Genomic DNA, 18654 nt, shown 5'->3' on the forward strand with positions numbered 1-18654 from the left:
TGAATGACATGAGTCCACAAATAGGAAACCCTGAGTTTAATTGCCATGCCAATTAAAATTCTGCATGTTGCTTAGGTAAGAAATCAGTTCCCATATGGTGGGTCATCACTGCAGACTGTCTTCAAAGTGAAATTAGTTTGAGCTCTTTAGCTTGTCACTGTGGGCCCCGGGTAAAAGCATTCCTGTGCTGCCACTGGGAGAGCTCTGTTTCCCAAGGAAATTCTGGGCTACTTCAGCAGAAACAACTGGAAAGTCATTTGCTTCAAGCCTTTGTCATTGACACCTCTCACGTGTCTTTTTTTATTCTTATCCATTCCAATGAAATGTAGAAGCTCCTCTGAGCAGAACTGTGCTGTGGAAATGACACAATTATGACACTGATATGTGTAATAGCTTTTTTGTTGTGGTCAGCAAATGCTTTAAAAAGTGTATATGGATAAATTGTCTTTGCTGATTTTTCTCTGTCTTGTAGCATACAGCAGAGATTTGAACCAGTCCAAGAAAAGCCTCTAAAGCTAATCAGATAGCTTTGGAAGTTAGCATTTCTTCTCTCAGCACTGCTGGCTAACTGTGCAGGTCATGCATCTCTGCAAGCAGAGGTGGTGTCCGTCGTAATGTAATTCTTGGCACTATTCTGGGACATTAGGTTAATGCTGACTGTGCAAGCCGTGCCGCTAGTGGCACTTTGTCATGCCTGTGTGCCTGTCCTCTGCTGGGGTTACTGAACAAATCTGATGCCGCATTGCTTATCAAGTTTAAGAACATAAACCAAAGTCAACTAGATAGAAACAAAAGTCTTTCTCCAAAAAACTTTGTGAAAAGAATATGGCTGGGGAAATGAGGCAAGTCCGATGTTGCTTAACTGTTCCTCTCAGTAAGGCTCTGTCCCTGACACTGCTGGATTTTTTTTAATGGCAGAATATACCAAGATGGCTTACAATTTGGAGAGATGTTTCCACCGAGCGATGATGAAGCACTTCCCTGGGGAAGATGGAGACACAGATGAGGAGTTCTGGATCAGAGAAGATGGGAGGCGGGAGAAGAGGAGCCGGCGGACTGGCCGCTCCAGTGGTGGCAATGTTTGGACTCGGTCACGAGACTCAGAGGGACCAGGCAAGAGGCAACAACGCCTGGAAAATGGAGGGAAACCTCCACCGTATCGAGCTACTTCCAGGGCTCCTGCTTCTTCCTCCTCCTCCTCGTCCTCCTCCTTCTCCTCATCCTCTGCAGAGGATCCGAGCGGAAACTCCATGCAGCCTCCTCGAGAAGTGGGCCCTTCCAATGGGCGAGGTTTCCCCCGCTCGCTGCAGTATGGTGGCATGCCCAGCCCTGTGCCGCATCCTGGCCAGATGGTAAGGAGTAGTTTCTGAAGTTTTTTATCAGGCCTGTGGAAGCAGGGAGGGAAAAGAGAATAGAACTCTCTCCTGTGGAATCCCTATGGAATGTAGCAAGGATCTTTTCACAGGGAGTTGAGGGTCAGAGCTGTGATTTCTCAAACTGAAACTTTTTAGCCCTTAAATTTAACCTGAAACAGTTCAGTCTTACCAGGTCTCCATGTAGTTGGCTGAGGAAACAGGACAGAAAATAGTTACTGTTAAGACAGTGTGTTGAGGCTAGAGGAGTACTTGAGTTACCTCTGTAACTGGAGGCTGTTCCAGATTGCTGCCCACAGTAGTTAGGAATGGTCTTGTAACATTCTATGTCGGCAAGTACCCACATATGCTTGGTCAGCCTCAGCTCCCCCACTTCTATTCTCTCTTTGGAGAGGTACCCCATGTGCATGCAAAGCAGTCACATTTCCTCTTTTAACCTCCAGTTTATGATGCTGAGCAAGCCAGCCTTCTTTTGTCTCAATTGTTTACAGATGCCTGGTAACTTTGTGCCATCTGCGTACTACTGCATTTCGTGCTTTGAGTATTTATAAAGGCAGTAAACAAAACCACACACAAGGCCACCCTGGGCTGTAGCAGTGACTTCCCTTTAGCCTGATGTTTCTTCTCTGAGGACCACCTGTTCTGCCTCTTCTATGGGCTGCTCCTCGCCCATACTTCACTGGCTTTTCCATTTTAACCAGTGATGTCTTGTGGTGTAGCGTGACAGCTGCTCCTCTGAGATTCAGGATACCCCTCTCTTTTTAGCTAGAAATCAAATAACATTTTAGGGCCCTTCATGTGATGCAGATAGTGGAAGCCAGGAGGAGAGCTGGAGCCAGCAAGTCTTTTGAAAGAAATCCAGCGCATTCCCTGTCATTCTGCTCATATGCTTCTGTGGTTTGCTCCAAGGAGAGGAGCATTGTGCCCTCCAGTCTTCTTGCTTGCTCCCAGATAGCTGGGAGGTGGGTGAGTGTACCACGGCTTGAGCCCAGGGACACATGAGTGAGAGAGAGTGGGGAACTATGTTATCTCATGGGAAAGCCTACGGGTTTTTCATGGTATCTCCAAAAAGCCTGTCTGCTTTTCTGTGTAGTTCTTTTGATCTTGACTTCTCCGTGCTTGGAGCAGCTCTGCTACTCTTTTACATCTCACAGATGGTTTTATTTCTCCCTCCTGCATGCCTCCTCGTCCCCCAGAGACCAGCCGTACCAGGAACATTTGGCCCCTTGCGTGGATCAGATCCAACAAAACTCTACGGCTCGCCGCGAGTGCCGGAGCCCCATCCTGGAGACCCGGTTCAGCAGCACCAGCACTTTGCCATGCAGGTAAAAACAAACAAACAAACAAAAAACCATAGCTTCCAGAAATGCTGCTGTCTGCTTTGCTAATAATAAAGCAAGGCACCCTGCAGGTCCCCTCTGCTCCCCTTGGTGCCTCTCTTTAGAGCAATCTGCTGGCACACCAGTGGTGGTGTTTACCAACCTTCCTCCCATTGATGCTCAACCACTCTCTCCTTCCCCAGCAGGCCGTGGGACTGAGCGAGCACCGTGGGCACAGGCTGGCTGCCCCCGAGAAGCAGGTGTGTGCAGGACCGACCCATGTCGCTGGCCTTGGACCCCGTCCCAGCGCCTTGCAGCTAGGGTGCATGAGTGGACCCCCTCCCGATGCCGTCTACTCACCAGCGCAGTTCCAGCAGGGATTCCTTCCTCCCAGGCACAACGGGCCTCCAGTGAGGCCACCAGAGGGTTCAGAGATGCCGCCGGGACACATGTACCGGCCCTACAAGTACCTGAACCGCGGGCACCCTGCCCTGTGGAATGGCAGCCACGGAGCCGCCAGCCAGGGTGCAGTGGGGCCAGAGGAGAAGGCACCCATGGGGCCGGCGCCATCGCTCCAGTCCCGCACCATCAGCCACATGATGGAGCCCCGGGCCATACGGCCACCTCTGCCTCCCAGCCAGTGGACTGAGCAGTCAAACTTTCTACCTCATGGGGTGCCTCCCTCAGGGTATATCAGACCACCTGGGAAAGCTACCAGCCAGAGGATGCCACAGCCACCAGCAGCTCTTTTCGGGGGACCGCCTCAGGTTCAAAGAGGGTGCCAGGGTGGGGACTCCATGATGGACAGCCCAGAGATGATTGCCATGCAGCAGCTGTCATCCCGTGTGTGCCCACCAGGCGTGCCTTACCACCCTCGCCAGCCGCCCCCACCGCACCTCCCTGGGCCCTTTCCCCAGCTGGCTCATGCTGCCTCTGCCAGTGTTCCACCCCTGAAGCCGGTCGTGGGGAATGGGAGCTCGCAGGATCAGACCATGGAGCCGGAGAGCAACCAAGGTAACTCCCTGTGGCATTGGCCAGAGGCCACACGGTGCCTTTTCATCTGTCCTTGCTGCTGACAAGGGCTCTAGATGCAGAGAATGCAGCCTCATGGATCCTTCTAGCTGTCGATGTCCTTGTTCATTGCAGGGAAGTTGGACTAGATGATCTTTAAAGGTCCCTTCCAACTCAAATGATTCTATGATTCTTGTGCCCACGGGGAGCAAGGAACTGTGCCCAGTAGGCAGGCACTCACAAGGAGTAGCTCTACTGCTCCAAACTCTTAGCATACCAAGCTTAACTGTATTGCAGATGCACAAAGCCTGTATCTGTGGTTTTAATCAGATTTGCACCACTAAAGGAGTGGGAAACGTGTTCTTTCAGACTCACCAGGATCCATTTTAAACAGTCACAGAGGCTCAGCAGCAAAAGCAAGTTTTATTCTAGAAAAGAATTAAATTATTAATTAAGTAGTTGTGGGGCACGTTGTTTATACACGTATTTTTTCTTTTATATATTTCCTGCTCCAGCCATTACTTAGATTTTTCTAAGATTTTTCATTTCGCTGTAGCCTGCCAGAGGTCCCCTCCTTCCCAGTTATACCTGCAAGTTATCAGTTTGCCTTCAGGTGCAAATGCAAAGCACGGTCTGTGATGTTTCTTACAGCTCACTTGGATTTAATATAAAAATTGAATCTGCAAAGAGTTAGGTAAGGAGAGTAGACAATATGTGAGTAAATGGTTTAAATACACTTCCTTGAGTATCTGTCAGTATGACTTCTCCAAAATGCACATGTGCCTCATGAGCTTAATATCACAATATCTTCACAGAGGACTGCCAGCAAGGCACTGAGCAGCCGTGTCAGTTTAGACAGGATGGCAATGTGTCATATGTGCCACCACAAGTTTCTTTCTAGTGGAATTTCATTCATTCTAGCTGGTAATCTAGAGATCAAAAAAAACTTAAACCGAAAGTAGAGATCAAAAAACCCCAGAGATCAAAAACAAATATTTCATTAATTCTAGCTGGTAAACTAGAGATCAAAAACCTTGTATTTTTTATCAATGCCTTGTGTGTCTTGCACTAAGAGGAAACTCTTTCCTTGTGTGGCATTGCTTAAAACTCATTATCATTTAGCTGTCCTGGATATAGAACAGAGACTGGGAGAGAACGCTGAGTGATTTCAGGGCAAAGCGGCCACATCTCTGACTTTTTATGCAGTCTAATAGTGATAGGACAAGGGGAAATGGCTTTAAACTAAAAGAGGGGAAATTGAAATTCTTTACTCAGAGGGCACTGGCACAGGCTGCCCAGAGATGTTATGAGTTGTGGATGTATCCCCATCCTTGGAGGTGCTCAAGGCCAGGTTGGATGGGGCCTGGGACAGCCTGAGCTGGTGGGGGACACCCAGCCCATGGCAGGGGATTGGAGCTCAATGATCTTTAAGGTCCCTTCCAACCTAAGCCATTCTGTGATCTCTAAATCACAGCTGGTTAAAACATGGCTGTGATCAGCTTCACAGTACCTTGGAATATGGTAGTGCTTTTGCACAACTGCGGGCAAGCAGAGTTTGTGGACCAGAAGAGGCAATACAACCTGAAATCCAAAAGAGCCCCAGCTTTTAGCTCGCTCTCATGGGGAACCTGCAGTATTTTCCAGTGCTACCTCTCCATGAGGCAGCCTCTGCATGCCCATCTGTCAGGCCAAACCCATGTTACTCTTGACGGTGATTTGCAGACTGCAGTGGGGTTGTATCTTAATGGAAATCATAAGGATTCAGTTCACATATGCCATCTTTCCCAGAGAGGTGTTCAACTTTACAAGTAGTTTTAAAAAGAGCTCTTTTAAAAGAACAGGCTCATAAAAGGTTGCCCAACTTTGCAAAAATGCCATTTGGGATTGCTGAGAGTCTGAAAGAACAGCTCTCTGTTGGCTGTGGGAGGATGGCTTACAGCCCCACAAAGCCCATGTTTTTCCTTGTGCTGTGCTCTGGCCGTGCTGTGCTCTGGCCATCCTGTGAAGAGAGTTGAGTAGAGGATGAGGTATTTTAGGCTTTGGAGTACTTTGAAATCTTCGATGGAACCACCTTTGTGGCTTTAGAAAGTCATTCCCCTTCTTTTTGCACAGTCCAGCACCTTGGAGTGCTTTCTCCATCCAAATGTTGAAGATTTGTCAGAGCTACCCCTCAAGTTTTTGCTGAGGCTTTGTGTCAGCAGCCAAAGAGGAGGAAAACCCGTCATGAACGAGGCTGCTGTTCTCTCTGCCAAAAGTAGGCCCTAGGAGGTTGTTTTGGCATGTCTGGCTGAGCTGGCAGGAATTACTTTTTGGCAAATTTGCTTTGGGTGGGCATGGGCGTGGGTGTGGGGTCAGGAGGGCTGCCTTCCAAAACAAGACCGGCACCTGACGTTTCCCCCCTCTCTTTCCAGTGGAGCCACTGGCAGGCGTGGAGGAGAAGGCTCAGTGCATCGGCATTCCTGACAGGGCCTACGCCAAACTCCTACCTCATCCTAAGCCCCCTCTGCCCATGGAGTGCGCCCGGCGCACCTTGCCCCCAGATGGGGAGGGAGATGGCTCTGGCCTGAAGAACGATCTGAAGGCCAACCAGAGCAAGGGCACGTGGCCGGCCGAGAGCAGCTACGCCGGCCCAGGCACCCAGGGGTGCATGAGGGACCTGGCATCCACCCCTGAGCGAGGAGGACCCGTGTCTGAGAACGGGGCAGCGGGTGAAGGGCCAGCGGAGAGCAAGGGGCTGACTGCCAGCCTGATGGAGAAGCCCCTCTGCAGCGGGGGGAAGGCTCTGCCCGAAGCAGCTGTGCCTTGCATGGGGCAGGGCACCAGCCTTCCCGCCATGGACGCTGGCACCGTGGGGGCTGCCCCCAACCAGTTCCACCCTCTCTACATGCCCAGTCTGGAGTACCCAAATTCAGCCGCTCGGTACCACATCAACCCAGGGCTGCAAGGGTTCAGCCCGGTGATGGGCGGGAAGCCTCCCCCGGTGTCCCACCCACAGCATTTTCCTGCGCGGGGCTTCCAGCCAAGCAGCACCCACCCTGGGGTCTTCCCTCGCTATCGGCCCCACCAGGGCATGCCCTACCCCTACCAGCCCCAGCCTCAACCTTCCTACCACCACTACCAGCGGCCACCCTACTACGCCTGTCCGCAGGGCTACTCAGACTGGCAGAGGCCTCTCCACCCTCAGGCCAGCCCCAGCGGCCACCCACCCCTGGCCAGACCCCCTTTCTCCGACCGGGGGAATGTGAGCGGCTTGCAGGGCTGCGAGGCGCTGAGTGCTGCCCTGGCTTCTCCCAACCGCACGGACGTAGCGAGTGCCAAAGAGGTTTCTCCAAGCGACGGGCAGGATCTGGGGCCTGAAGATGAGAAGTCTGAGGAATCCCAGGAGCGGCCGGAGAGTCCCAAAGAGTTCCTAGATTTGGACAACCACAACGCTGCCACAAAGAGGCAAAGCTCGGTGGCAGCAGGAGAGTTTCTCTATGGAGCTCCCCCACCTCACCTGGGTTCGGGAATGGGATTTGGGCCTTCAGCTTTCCCTCCCCATGGAGTGATGCTACAGACTGGCTCTCCCTACGCATCCCGGCATCCCGCCAGTCATTTCCAGCCCAGGACGTACGGATCACCCATGAATGCCCACCTGTCCCATCATCCAGCCCCTGGCCAGGCTAACGGCCTCTCTCAGGAGGGACCCCTGTACCGCTGCCGGGAGGAGAACGTGGGTCACTTTCAGGCCTTGCTGATGGAGCAGAGAGGCAGTGGAGGTGGCATGGGGGGGCCACCCCAGGACTTGTATAGACCATCGGGGTAAGAGCATGTTTTCTGCGAGAAGGCAAGGTGGGAGGGAGTGATGCCTGGGTGGCAGCATGTGTTGGGTATCCTTGACGGCCCCAGACTAAAGTCACAGGAGCTGGCAGGTGCTTTGGAGGGCTAACAGATGGCTCTTGGGCCCTTAGCCCTTACTGTGAGCTGCAGAGAGTCTTGTTGCAGCATTTTAAAACAAATAACTTTAGCTATCATGGAGATGTATTAGCTTGTCTTGTCCATCTCCACACCAGGGCTTTGTTTTACCTGGTGGTATTTTGTTGAGGTGTTGTCCGGTGTTGCTCATCTCTTAATCAAAAGGTCTCTTACCATTTTCTTTGCAAGAATTTTATTGCATCTTTTCATAGTGGAGGGAGTAGCTAGCTGAAGTGGAAGTTAGCCTGGTTATGAAGTCTATTTCAGTGTCCTTTTTCCCTCTGCTCTTTCTTTGCCCTTCCTCTCTGTCTTATACTTCCCTTAAAGAAAATTAATTCTCAGTGAGATTTTGCATATTACGTTTGATTCCCAAGTGAAAAATTCTACTTCTCCAAAAATTCGCTGTTCAGACTTCATAAATGTGCTTTAGCTTTTACTGTTTTGCCATAGCTCCAGCATGACTGAAGCAGTGAGCCTTGTGAGGCAGGAGAGAAAAACATGCTAAAGGACTTTCCTTCCTCTAGGGTCGAGGGGGCTTGGCTTACCATCTAGTCTTTGCAGGGTAGAGGGAGGGAGTAAAGCTTGTGTTTCGGGGGAAAGACATAAAGGATAATACAAGCAAGATGCATGTTTCTTTGTGAATGTTGCATGTACGCATTCATCCAAGTAGATGGGATTTGCTCTTGATGTTCGTGTGCTAAAACTTCTCTCCATTAAACCTGACTCCAGAATGCAAATGCATCAGGCTCAAGTTCCTTTCCCGAAGATGCCTACAGCAACCATGTCTCGAGAAGATCTGACGCCACAAAAATCATCAGCGTTGCCTCTGGATCAAGTAAGGGCCACCAAAGAGCAGAGCTCAGATGAGAGCCTTTTCTTGCTCTGCCAATTAAAGGGTGAAACATTTGCTAGCAGTGGGAAGCATTGGAGGAAGCTGGGAAGTAAGCTTATTGATAGGCAGAGGAGCTGGGGGTGTCTGTGTTGGCGTAGTTGACTTTGCTGACTAATTGAGTGTCAGCACAGATAGCGCTAGCTTTGAAGTAATAGCAGTGAAATCATGAGGTTGCTCCTTTCTAAAGCTGCCGGTTGAAAGTCTCCAATTCTTTCTTCTTCCAGAGCTAGTCTGAGGAAGGAAGGACCTCATGAAGATGAAAGCCACACGTGATTTGGACACAGGGGAGGAGGGGCAGGCCTTCCTCCCACCCTCCCCTCACCCAAGCAGCATGTAGCTTCCCGGGTCCATGGATCATGGCGTCCCGACGACGTTTGTGCTGGAATCCCGGAGTGGTGCTGGGCCCCAGCCAAGCGGCCGAGCAGCCGGCTCACTGGCACAGGGCGAGCATCGCCAAACTAGTGGCTTTCCGTGACTGGAGACTGCGTCTCGTTCAGGGTTTGAGGGATTTTTGGGTGGGGTGGGCGGGGGTGGGGGCTGGAACTTTCATTGACTGCTAAACTCAGGTATATTTTTCAGGGTGGAAGAGGACGATGATGGAATTTTACTTGTAGTATTAACGTGTGTGTTTTGGAGCTGGATCCAGTTTACAGAATTTAACCTGTTGCCTTTTTAAATAAATTTCTGTTGTTGGTGAATGTATTGTACATAATGGGGGAGGGGGTGGGCCCAGCTTGTAGTGGGCTTAGCACTGGAGGAATCCGTAACTGTTTACAATCATATCACACTGAAGTCTTTCAGGATAGGGTGAGGGTCTGGGGGAGCGGGGAGAGGTCAGGGAACATGCGATGAATGACTTGCTGTCCTCTGCAGCTGAGACACCACCCAATAGTTGTTTGGATGAATATCAGGAATTGCTCAGGAGCATAACGTGTCCTCCTCTTTCTCTTCTCCTCTTCCTCCTTCACCCTTACCCCTGCCTCTGCCCCTCCGGATCCAGGGCCTGAGGGCACTTCCAGCTCCTGTCATCATGGGGGAACAAGGAAACCAGGACCAGGAACTGAAACCAGCACAGGATGCTCACGGCGTTGTCCCTTCTGCTAGCGTAGTACCCCTCTCCCTGCCTTTCTCATAGGAGTAGTTTGTGCTCTTGGAAACAGGAAAGGGCACAGTTGGTCATCTTGGACTTCCTTGGGTGAAACAGGTGCTGCTGGGTGTGGAGGAGCACCTATCACACAGAGCAAATGTTGTGCAGGGCGGTACTCCCTGCTGCCAAGGAGGGGAACTGCATCCCTCCTTACCTTCTGTGTCCTTTGCTATATTCACCTCTGGGCAGCAGCAAAGCAGAAAGTAAGCTGAGATTCCTGGTTACTCAGTTGCTTGTGGAACTAAGAGTATGAGGTTGTTTTGAGGGAACAGTTTGCTACAGCGTGAGCTGTTTGGCCTGAGGAGCTGGGTTCAGTGATTGCAAGTAGCAGGTGATTCAGAAAGCACTCATTTGAAATCCAGCATTGATGGAGTGGCTCAGGCAGTGAGGGATGAGAGAGCTGTGTTCAGTGAGGGATGAGAGCTCTGACGTTCAAGTGTTGGTTTGACAAATAAGTTCCTTAGAAATCTCATCTGCAGGTATTCATCCACATCTTACAACTAACATAGCTGAATATTCTTGGGAGAGCTGGAGTAAAGCCGGATAGAGTTGCTACACTGCAAGGCTGGGCAGCAAGATCTGCCCCAGCGTGGGCTGTGGTTGGCATTGGAGGGTCAGTGGTGTGATTAGAAGGAAGTGCCAATGTGCCAGCCAAATTGTGGCAGCAGAGGTGAGCACATGAGGACAGAGCAGTGTACCCTGGACTCTGTGGTACCAGCCAGGGGAGGATTTCTGGCTCCAGGTTTCTGGAGAATTTTTCTGACTGTGTTGTCATCTCAGATAGTGCTGTCACTCATATGAGCTGGGTTGCACCAGCGTGCATGGCTCCACCAAGCTTAACAGGAGTTAAACTTCTTCCTGCTAGTACCACAGGTGTGTTTATGAACTCGCTTCTTACCCAGTGCTGCAGCCAGCCTGTGGCCTGCAGCTGCTCTCTGTTCTGTCCAGCAGGCTGCTGGGCTAGCTGGCTCCTCCCCAGAGGAAGACTTTGGTATGAAAACGAGTGTAAGTTTAACCACTGTTCGGGACAGCTAGCTTAGGACAAATGGAAAAACTGTTGCTTCTCTTTTGAAAGCAATCTTTAGTTCTTGTAGTTCATTTTCTTTAAAAATGGAGGATCTGTAAAGTCTAACTTAGAGCAAAGTATTTGAAATGCTGTGAAGATGAACGCATATTCTGCAAACAATCCTTGCCGTACTTCAGCCTGTGTCTTCTGTATCACGGATGGTTACCCAAATACTTGAAGTGCCTTTCAGCTCATGGTGAACTTTGTGGAATAGCAGGTTTTAGAAGCTATAAAAAAAAAAAAAGCCAAAGCACTCTTGGTCTTCATCTGGAACTGGCACTGGAAACACGATTCTAGCAGTCACAGCATCTGGATGAGTACCAACCCAAGGTCAAAACAGGAGGAATAGGGAAGGCAAGGATTGCTTGTGGTCTGCCTGGAGAGAGTAATGGAGAGTTAGGCAGTGATGGATGTCCTGAGGATCCTATGTGGAGTACAAGGTGTGGAGATGCTGTTCCTTACCTGGCAGGGTTGAGTGGGTTTCTAGGTAAATGCCTTTTGATGTAGTTGGCAATTCTGATAAAAGTGACTAACAGAAGTTGCTACTGGGAGGACACATGGTTTGTTTTAGAAAAGAACTAACGTAGGACAGAAGGAACAATGGCTGGACTACAGGGATATCCTAGGGACAGGGCATGCTCAGATCAGGTGTTGCTTGCAGAACCTTAGTTCCAAGTTTCCAGACTTTCAAATAATTTGCTTATAAATGTTTGTGGGTTGTGTTTGGTTTGGTTTGGGTTTTGGCTTTTTTTGTTGTTGTTTTGTGGTGACATCTAGGCACCCCCCCCAAAAATCAGAGTTCTATCTTGCTGGGTACAATCTGAACAAATCACTGAAAATTCACAGCCCCCATAGCTCCCAGGGACTGGGAGCAGTTAGTGGGGTGAGACAACAGCAGAAGTGCACAGAGAAAAGCAGAAAATGAGAATTTCATTGCTTATGGTCTCCCAGCCATGCTGTGTGGGCTGGTTTGTAGATATTGTGACAGGGGCAGATTTAACGAGGGATTTAGAATAGACTGAACCAGCAGCTCTTTAGGTACAAGGTGAGGCTTTTTTCCTTGGGTTGGTGTACAGTGCTGAAGAAAAGTAGCTGCAGTTTTTAAATATCTTTTGATTATTTTACTCCCGCCACTCTTAAAAAAACATTTCAACAGAATACAGAAAAATTCTGGAATCTGATGGGAACCCCATCTTTCTCATCCTCTGCAATCAGACCTTTTTCAGAAGGCATATTGGGCAAGTGACTTTGCAAGGTTTCCTGAAGGTATTGCTTTTCTCATATGAGGGGCGTGTTTTGTAATTACGGATCTATGTAGGTCACTCTGAAAGTAATGCCTCCTCCTTATTTCCTCTTCTTTCCCGCATGGAGGCGTTCAGTTGTGCACCTCTGCTTCGTACACATTTCTATGTCAGACGCCATTTTGTCAGGCTGCCTCTCTGCTGCCATCTGTCACATGGTAACAAAATGTAATGGAATATTGGTGGGAAGGTCCAACCTCTACTGCTATATCACCAACATCCACCTCTGGTGTCGTGGGCCAGCAGAATAAAATAGGAGGCAGTACTTTCGAGGCAGTGCTTGTGCATGTCAAAGACTGCATAATAGCAGAACAAACACAACGCTGAGCGTGCCGAAATCTCCCAGTGCTCTCGTGGTGCAAGCGGCACGTGGTGCTCCCGAGGTGCTCAGCTGCATTCTAAATGCAGTTGTATAATCTGCTAGGACTCTGGGAGCTTCTGGCATCTTCAGCGCTGCAGGGCCCTGGCAATTGAACCAAGTATTTTGGGAAGATGAGTAGCTGAGGCTTCACAGGGATCTGAGCCACGTCCAGCAGAAGTTTGCAGTCTGTAAATGCCACGGCATGACCAAAGCGCGCGGTGGCAAGCCACTGCACCAGTCTGCAATGAGGAGGACAAAAGAGGAAAGTAAATTTGAAGTTTCAAGGCCTGGCGGGTTTGATCTGTGACTTTAAAGCACACAAAGACACTTTTCTTGGAACAGCTTCTAGTTCTTTCTTATCTGCTGAATCCCTTTCCCATGCAGAATTCTGAAGCAAGTCTCCTGTGTGTATTTTTGTACGTGTGGTTTCTCGGGGTCTTGGAGAGCTATCAGCTTCTTGATGTCTTATCTGAAAGCTCATCACAGGGGCTGTCTCTCATTCTGCTGACTGAGGCAGTTTCCCTGCAGCTTCTCTCTCTTTACAGCAACACTTCTCCATTTAAAATGAAAGTATAATGAGAGAACGACCCGTATTTGTCTCCTCCACTGATGGCTGTCAGCCTTCTGTGCATCTCTGTGCCCAGCCAGGGCTATCACCCTGCTCTCTGCAGCTTTGCTTCGCTTTTGCTTTCCGAGGAGACGCCCCAGGCTTGAGGTGTGTGTTGTGGTGTTTTGGAGAAGGTGATGCAGTGAGTTGAGGGTGAAGCGATGTCCCAAGGGGTGGAACGACTGTGGGCTCTGCAGCGCTGTGGCTGCTTGGTCCATGCATGCCTTTGCAGTGCAGGTGTACGGAGCTGCGTGAGGCCGTGCCCTTGGCGGTAGCTGTCCTGCTTCTGCTCGTGTGCAGTGTCTCAAAGGCCGTGGGTGCTTTGTAGTTTTAATGCTGGTGGCCTTGTGCCTGCTTGGGCTTTTTTTCCTTGTTCTGCAGCAGTGGCTGAGATTTGGTGCAGGTCTTCCTCTTTCTGAAATGTGGATGTCAGAAGAGGGTGCATGCAGGAGAGAGCGAGATGTGCATCCAGCAGTGGAAGGGAGGACAAGGGACTAATCATCGGGATCGCCACCAGCTCCAGCAGATCCCTCTATCCATTGCCTTTGTTTGGAAACACATGGCTCGCTGGCAGAAGGGCAGTAATTGGGAAATCTGCATCTGAGTAGAAGTGGAACTGACTGTGGGCACAGTTTCCTCATTGTAGGCAACATTGGGTCAGGGGCTGCCAGGGTCTCCTTGGGCCTTCAAATCCATGCAGGGCAGGTGGAAGTTGTGCAGCAGCCCCCTCCCTTCCCAAGGCAGCCGGGCAGCTGCAGGAACTGGGGCCTGGGCTTTTGATTTGGTCCCACTTCGTGTCATGCACCAACGCTTCCCCTCTCCTCGCTGCCCAGTTTCTGAGCTCTGTGCTTCACCGTCACTGTCAGATGCAGAGATAAGAGCTCACTGTCCAGGGAAGGGCAGAAGGTTTGGCTTACAAGCTGTCTGCATACGCAGGCAGAAAGCAGGCAGGGAGTGCACATCACCCGCCTTGTGACATCGAGGTGTCCTCATTGTACAGCAGTGCCTTCCTGCCTGCTGGGCTCACTGCACGGTGCTGGGTGCTATCTCTCTGCCAGCACAGGGACCTGCCAGGCCCCACTGCAGGGTGGGACCTGCTGTTTCTGCCTCTGCAGTGGCTTTGGTTAATGATGAAAGCTGCATACAGCCCAGAAACCTGTTACCTCTATTCCTTGCAAGCTCCGTGAGCACTGCTGCCTGATTTCCCTGAGTGATAACAGTATGCAGCAGTGCAGCTCCAACCTTCCCGTGTCTTGTCAGGGAGGGGATGGCTACAACCCACGCTGCAGGGCTTCAGGATGTGGCTGGGGAGCGAGGTGCTTCCTGCGGCCCTGCATCTCCTCCTGCCACATCACTGCTTTCCCAGTGACCGACAGATTGGTTTAGGTCAGGAAAGGAGCAATTGGAGCCAAGCTTGGTCCACAGCCTGGGTTCAGGGCGGGCAGGAGGGGTGCCTGTCACTGGCGTGCCCAGACTTTGTGCCTCTGGGGCAGGGGAGTGGCCAGGGCGGTCTGGCTTGGCACCAGGAGGGGGAGAGCCAATGCCACTGCATCCATTTTCTAAAGTTGGGTGATGTTGGGTGGGGTTGGTTTGCTTTGTTGTTTTGTTTTTGGTTGTTTTTTTTTTTTTTTCTGTTGTATTATTGTAAGTTTGTAAAGAATGTAATCTGTCTGGGGGCGTAAGGAGGACACGGGGGCCATTCTCCTTCTGGGTGAGAGTGTTTGTGCGTTGCTGTGTGTTTTGTTGCTGGGTGGGGAGGGGCCCAGCCCCGTCAACCCATCGCGACTATCACGGGCAGCAGGAGGGCGAGCGGGCGTGGGGCAGCAGCCTCCCACCCTGAGTGTGGAAACCCTGCTTGCGTCCTCAGGCGGGGGGGATATGAGCACGCAGGGCTTCGCACGGGGCTCTCCTGCTTGGGGCTGGTCCCGCTCATCTTCAGCTCGGGTAGCAGCCGATCTGCCCAGCAGCTGAGTGAAGGGAGGGCTGAAGCCAGCAGCCCAAATTTCTCAGTGCAAGAACAGATTGGAGCCGCAGCCACTGCCCCGCACCGGCCCTCACACCCGCCTCCCTCCCCATCCCGTAGAGCACAGTGTCAGGGATGCTCCTCTCTCTCCTGCTGCTGCAAAGTTGTGTGAACTTTCCTGGTCAATACTGGAAAGGGGAATGCTATTTATTTTTATATTGTGTATATTTTGTCTTGGTCTGCTGATTACCTTTGTTCCCCAGAGCGACAGTTACCTCAATAGTTAGTTTAATACTGTGTGTTGGGTAATTTTTTTAAAGAACTTTTTTAAAAGCTTGATCCTTGGAGGTCTGTAGATTTTATTTCCATATGAATTGGTTATTTTGTATAAAGTACGTTCTTAAAATAGCAATCTCCCTGGCTGCAGTGTGTTTTCTCGTCTCCCTTCGCAGGGGCAGCGGGTGGGCCGGGTGGGGAGCGCACAGGCCCGGCCAGGGCCACACCGCCTGAAATCCATTTCTTTCCAATGGGGGTTGGGGCCGGGCGGCAGCAGGCAGGAACACGGCAGCAAGCTGCATGCCCGCCTGGGCTGGCACTGCTGAGAGCTCCCTCCGTCCCCAGCGGGCTGCTAACAGATGCTGCTGCTCACATCTCCTGCCCAACAGCCTCACGGGGCCCCTCTGCCCTCTCGCAGCCAGCAGCCGGCGCAAACGGGTGCACACAAAGGGCCCCATGCTCACAGGCCAAAACAAGACCTCTTCCCGCTGCTGTAGCTCTTCTGTCCCTCTCTGTGCCCTTAGCAGTGAGTTAGGCTGCCAGCAAGGATAGGGAAATGAGCCAAGGCAAATGAACTGGCCAAGAGCTGATGGTAACTCCCAGTGCATCCCCACTCCCCGGGTGGTTTGGGAGCCCCGGGGCTGGTTTTGCTCTCTGTCACGTATCCTCTCACGCTGGGGGTGATGAGAGCAAGCTGTCCAATTTAGGCTGGGAGGAATTCAGCTGCTGCTGCAGTCCCAGGAAGTGTGGGTCAGGGGTGGGCGGGGGTCTGCTCCTGGTCCTTGGGCACTGACGCTAATTGGATCCAGTCCTGGGGGAGCACCGCTCACAGTGCCCTGCAGCTGCGGCCAGGGCAAAGCCCATCTGTGCTGCGGGAGCTGCCATGACCCAGCCTTGGCAGGATGCTGTCAGCAGCCCCATGGGCAGCAGCAAGCTGGCCATGTACCCCTCCTTCCTCACCTTCCTTCCTAATATTTGCTGGCACCAGTCTTGTATCTGCTCTTCCCTTCCCACCATGGATCAGGAAACCTGGTCCTCAGAAAGAGCTTTTTCTGATGTTTTAAACTCCTGTCTTTCTAACCTCCTTTTCCCCACCAGCTAGGATGCTTGCCTCCCTTTTTGTCCAACCCTGTCATGGCAATCACCATCTGGTCCACGTGGCCGTGGATCGGGGGTAGCTGGACTCAGTCGCCTGAGTGCAGTGGGGATCAGCTCGGCACATGGAAACAAATGGCTGCTCCCGCAGAGAGCTCCGGCGCGGGGTTTGCATCAACAGTACGGGATAGCTTTGCTGGAGCTGACAGGCAGCCACACCCTTGGGGTGCCCAAGGAGGAAGAAAGAAATGGAGATGGAGTTTCCCCATGGGTGAGGCTTCCAGCCCCAGGAAGCTGCGTGTTTTTAAACTGCTTTTTTAAAAATTCCTTTCTCTGTGTGACTGCCAGCATGGTGGGATCGTAAAAGTTCACCCCCTGTCATGACTGCGCTGCTCCTTCCGGGGCCAGTGGGCACAGGTTGTTTGCAATTTCCTCAGGCCGTGACCTTTGTTTTGGCCGTGGCAGAGGAGAGTCCATCCATCACCCTGCTTGAGCTGGGGGCTGGGGCAGGGCCACATCCTGCATGGCCCCACAGGGAAGGGCCTGGGCAAAACAGCTTTGCTGCTGCTATGGCCCTGGCTGCTGCTGGATGTTTCCAGGCCACAGGGCTTTGCATTTCATTAGGAAAATAAGCAAACCGTATCCCCGCCCTGGGATGCAGCTCCCACAGGTGCCTGCCTCCACACTTGGGTTCCCAGCCAGGGTGTCCCCTTTGAAGATGTCCCTGCATACAGAGCAGCATTCCCTGAGGACACGGTCTGTGTGCACCGGGCAGCCCCGCACCCCTTGGCTGCCTGCCCTCCCCTGATCTCCGCTACCCCAGGGAAATGTGTCCCGGCATGCTTCCTGGCCTCCAAACGTAGATTCCCTTGGGAAGCGGCCTGTTCTGTGCTCAGGATGGAGGCTTTTGGGACATCACGCTGCCCACGTGTAGCACCAGCCATGGGCTTCCAGCATCCCAGTGCCTGCCACAGGCGCCAGGGAGCTGTGGGCCCAGGAAAGAGCTGTGTGCTGACTTTGAGGCTGAGCACTGTGCCCTCAGCTCCCAGCGTGCACCCTGGCCTATCCCACGCGTGCTTCATGCCATTTCCCAGCACACCAGTGGCTCCTCAGGGCCATGGGAGCAGCAGGAGCGGGGCCAGGTGCCACTTAGTCCCCAACAGATTCTGTAGGGTTGATGCCGCCTGCTTGCTTTGAAGGAGGGGGAGCACGAAGCATGGGAAACAGCTCCGTTCCCACTACGGGTTTCCACCCTCCTGCAGTCACACGTGTCCCCGAGCCTGCCCTGCAGGCAGCTGTACAGCGGATGCCCACGTGCCAGATGTCCTGGGAGATCAAAGTTGCAGCTTGCCACATCCTCATTCACGCACACACCCCTGCGCCTCCCCGAAGACTTATGAGTCATGCTCTCTATCTCCTCTCCAAGATATTTCCCTTGCTCCCTTTGTTTGCTTTCCAAGCCCCATTCCCCTCTGGCATGCAGCAGCAGGGGAGCACTCCTTGCCCTGGCTGCCAGCACCAGGCCCTGGGGCTGCCGTCCTGCAGCCATGCATCCCTACGGGGCTTATGGGGCGGGAGGCACGGGGACCCACCAACTCTGGGCTCTCCCTGCACTCCCGCCCTATGCCCTACGTGGGACCAGGACCTCACTGTTCCTTTCCCCACCATGGTGCTGGGGGTGGAGGCCTTGCTTGGGAGCTCCAGCCTGCTGCCAGCTCTGCCCTAGAGCACACGCAGCCCGTGCGTAGCTGGGGCTTAATGGGAAGGGGAAACGCAAGATGAAAAAGGAGCGATTAGCAAAGAGCAATAAAACTGATCAGATGCAGGCAGATATGTTAGCAATATATTAAATAAGGAACAGGACCAAGCCAGATGGTTGCGCCAATTTACTTTACAGCTCCAGATGACTTAGCAAGAGGTCACTTAATGGAGCTGCAAGACAAATGGTTGGGGCTGGATGAAAGCAAACGCTTTGTGCCTTCCCTCCTCATGCACACGGGGCCGTAGGACGTCCTGCTGCAGGAGGGCAGCAGCAGAGCCCCAGCAATAATGATACTTTGAGTTGTTTTCAGTAGGGTTGCACTTTTCTCTGCGTTGCAGCTGCTCTGGGATGAGAAGAGCAGAGGCGCAAGGATTTTAGATGAGGGGTTGCACTCAGTCAAGAAGAAACACTCACGGAGGTATCTGAGCCCCATGGCTGATGATTGGCGCTGAAGGCAGGAGGGAACTACTTTTTGTGATGCAGAACATCAGGACCAGTTTGAGATTCACGTTAGTTTTTTCAGTGCC

General features: G+C 52.0%; 1 protein-coding gene across 3 annotated transcripts in view; it reads left to right on the forward strand.

Moving 5' to 3' along the window:
* Window positions 1-15406, forward strand: part of LOC110395562 (cat eye syndrome critical region protein 2) — a 98047-nt gene extending 82641 nt beyond the window's left edge. For 2 of the 3 annotated variants that reach the window (XM_021390151.1, XM_021390143.1), the window contains 6 exons: window positions 919-1352; window positions 2570-2698; window positions 2896-3706; window positions 6115-7504; window positions 8387-8492; window positions 8774-15406. In XM_021390151.1, the coding sequence (XP_021245826.1) occupies window positions 919-1352; window positions 2570-2698; window positions 2896-3706; window positions 6115-7504; window positions 8387-8492; window positions 8774-8779 (2876 nt within the window). In that variant the 3' untranslated portion in view covers window positions 8780-15406. The remainder of the gene's footprint in view (window positions 1-918; window positions 1353-2569; window positions 2699-2895; window positions 3707-6114; window positions 7505-8386; window positions 8493-8773) is intronic. The other variant, XM_021390136.1, reaches the window with a different exon arrangement.

Source organism: Numida meleagris, chromosome 1, assembly GCF_002078875.1.
Source record: "Numida meleagris isolate 19003 breed g44 Domestic line chromosome 1, NumMel1.0, whole genome shotgun sequence".
NCBI classification, from domain to species: Eukaryota; Metazoa; Chordata; class Aves; order Galliformes; family Numididae; genus Numida; species Numida meleagris.